The sequence below is a fragment of the Cyprinodon variegatus genome, unplaced genomic scaffold, assembly GCF_000732505.1.
Source record: "Cyprinodon variegatus isolate N-32 unplaced genomic scaffold, C_variegatus-1.0 Scaffold330, whole genome shotgun sequence".
Classification (NCBI taxonomy): domain Eukaryota; kingdom Metazoa; phylum Chordata; class Actinopteri; order Cyprinodontiformes; family Cyprinodontidae; genus Cyprinodon; species Cyprinodon variegatus.
The window spans coordinates 449,846-451,775 of NW_015150783.1; the positions used below are offsets into that span (position 1 = coordinate 449,846).

The 1,930-nt window shown below is 38.1% G+C and overlaps 1 protein-coding gene across 1 annotated transcript in view; it reads right to left on the reverse strand.

Moving 5' to 3' along the window:
- abhd6 (abhydrolase domain containing 6) overlaps positions 1-1,930 on the reverse strand; it is an 18,919-nt gene that overhangs the window by 4,326 nt on the left and 12,663 nt on the right. The window contains exon 3 of the mRNA XM_015385032.1: positions 124-283. Within this exon, the coding sequence (XP_015240518.1) occupies positions 124-283 (160 nt within the window). The remainder of the gene's footprint in view (positions 1-123; positions 284-1,930) is intronic.

Sequence of the window (1,930 nt, forward strand, 5' to 3'; positions counted from 1 at the left end):
AAATATCTGCATCATACCTGTGAAACACTGCTGCAGAAGTATACAGAGCCCTTAAGGCCACATTAAAGTTTGAGAATAAGTGGACTTATTCTAAGTATTTGAACAATGATGTGTGTTTGTTACATTGATGACTGGCAGCCACATGTCCTTGGTGGCAGAAAAACCGTGCAGCAGCAGCAGAGATGGTGTGGCGCCTCCTGGTGTTCCACGGCTTGAATAACAGAATCGATAACTTCCTCTGTAAGAATACCGGACCACCATTCCTAGCCTGCGGCGCCAGTACCTGAAGAGGAACAACAGTAGATCAAAACAAACAGCTCTTCATTCCAAACAGCCAAGCTTTACTCTGATCTATTTAAGCCATTCTGATCAAAGGTTCCCCAACTCTAAAGAACCTTCAAAGGTTTGACTGCTTTCTTACTTATTTTGCACATGGAGCCATTATATGAGCATGTAGGAGGTCATTCGAGTTTGCAGCCGCTAAGCGGAAAAACTAAAACATTTGCGGATTTTCACCACAGGATGTTAGTGAACAACCCTGCAGCCACAGAGACGTCTGCTGGCATCAAGAACAAGCAGTTGATTAAACTCATCGCCGTTCAAACAATTTGAAACCTTATTTTATAAATATCCCAAAATTAGCCAGCCAAATATTTTCTTATCAGAAAGGCTCTTTGTGAAGATTTATATTACATAGAACTGGACAAGAAAGAAGTCTTTAGAAACTAAAACTCACCGTGAAACCCGGCTTGTGGCAAAGAACCGATGCAAAGTTAGTGAAAGGAAAAAAATAATTTCAACAAATGCTAAAACATGTCAAGATAACTGCTAAGGTTTCTGTGTTTCTAACTCCGGTTTTCACTCTCATTCCATCCACATTCTGAGGCCTCTACCGGGTTTTCATGTCCTGGATTAACCTCCGTCCATCTTCCCATCAACTTTGACCAGATCCCCTGTTCCTGCCTAAGAAAGGCCTCCCACAGCATGATGCTGCCACTACCAATTTCACTGTGAGACCATGCATTTGTCCAAATGTCAGCCCAAATCACTTTATAGAGGTTACGCCATTTTAGATGAGTGTCCGAACGTCTAGGGGATGAAAAAGTAGTGGGGTCATTCCATGAAAACTGTTAAGTTTGGGTCCATAACATTCAAAGAGGAATAGGAAGCATAATAAAACTGTCAGTAATACTTTAAGTGTCTAAAGCCATTGATTCAAGTTTAGTTGGTAGCATGAGGTCAAATAAAATTGAATAATAAATATATATTATGCACATTTATAACTTTTTATGTTAAACTGCAATCATTTTCTCATGTCCGCTCTGACCATTTTTCTCATTCGTGTAATGTAAAATTTAAGAAATATGAACCTAAATCTCAAAACATTTTTGTTGTTATGGTTACAAATACTTTCCTCTTAATAGGAAATGTGTTAATTATATAAAAATTTCATATTTTTTTATTGAAATAGCATGATTTTTCTATGTCTATCAATTTCATATTCCACCCCGTCACACCAATGTTATTTTGCGCCAAAATGCAATACACTACCTAGAAGTGACATCACTAACATGAAGTGACATCACTAACATCAAGTGACATCATTCAAGAAGTGTTGTTTTGCTGCTTCCTCATCTCTGGCTTCCCATGTGAGTTTCCCCCTGATGTTTTCTGTTTTTTTTTTTTGGTTCTTGTATTTTTGTGGGAGTAAAATAAAATGTAAAATCTAGTGATGGTGAGATGAAGCCTCATGAGGCATTGAACCGTTTGGCCAAATTGCTTCAACGATCCCCACAGTTCATGAGGCTTCATGTCACCACCTACTGGTGGACAGCAGAACTACAGTTTGTAATAAAATCTGTGATTTTTTTTTTTTGCAAATGTTTTTCTTTTTTTCCCCTTTTAAGTTCCTTTGAAATTGTTAAGGGTT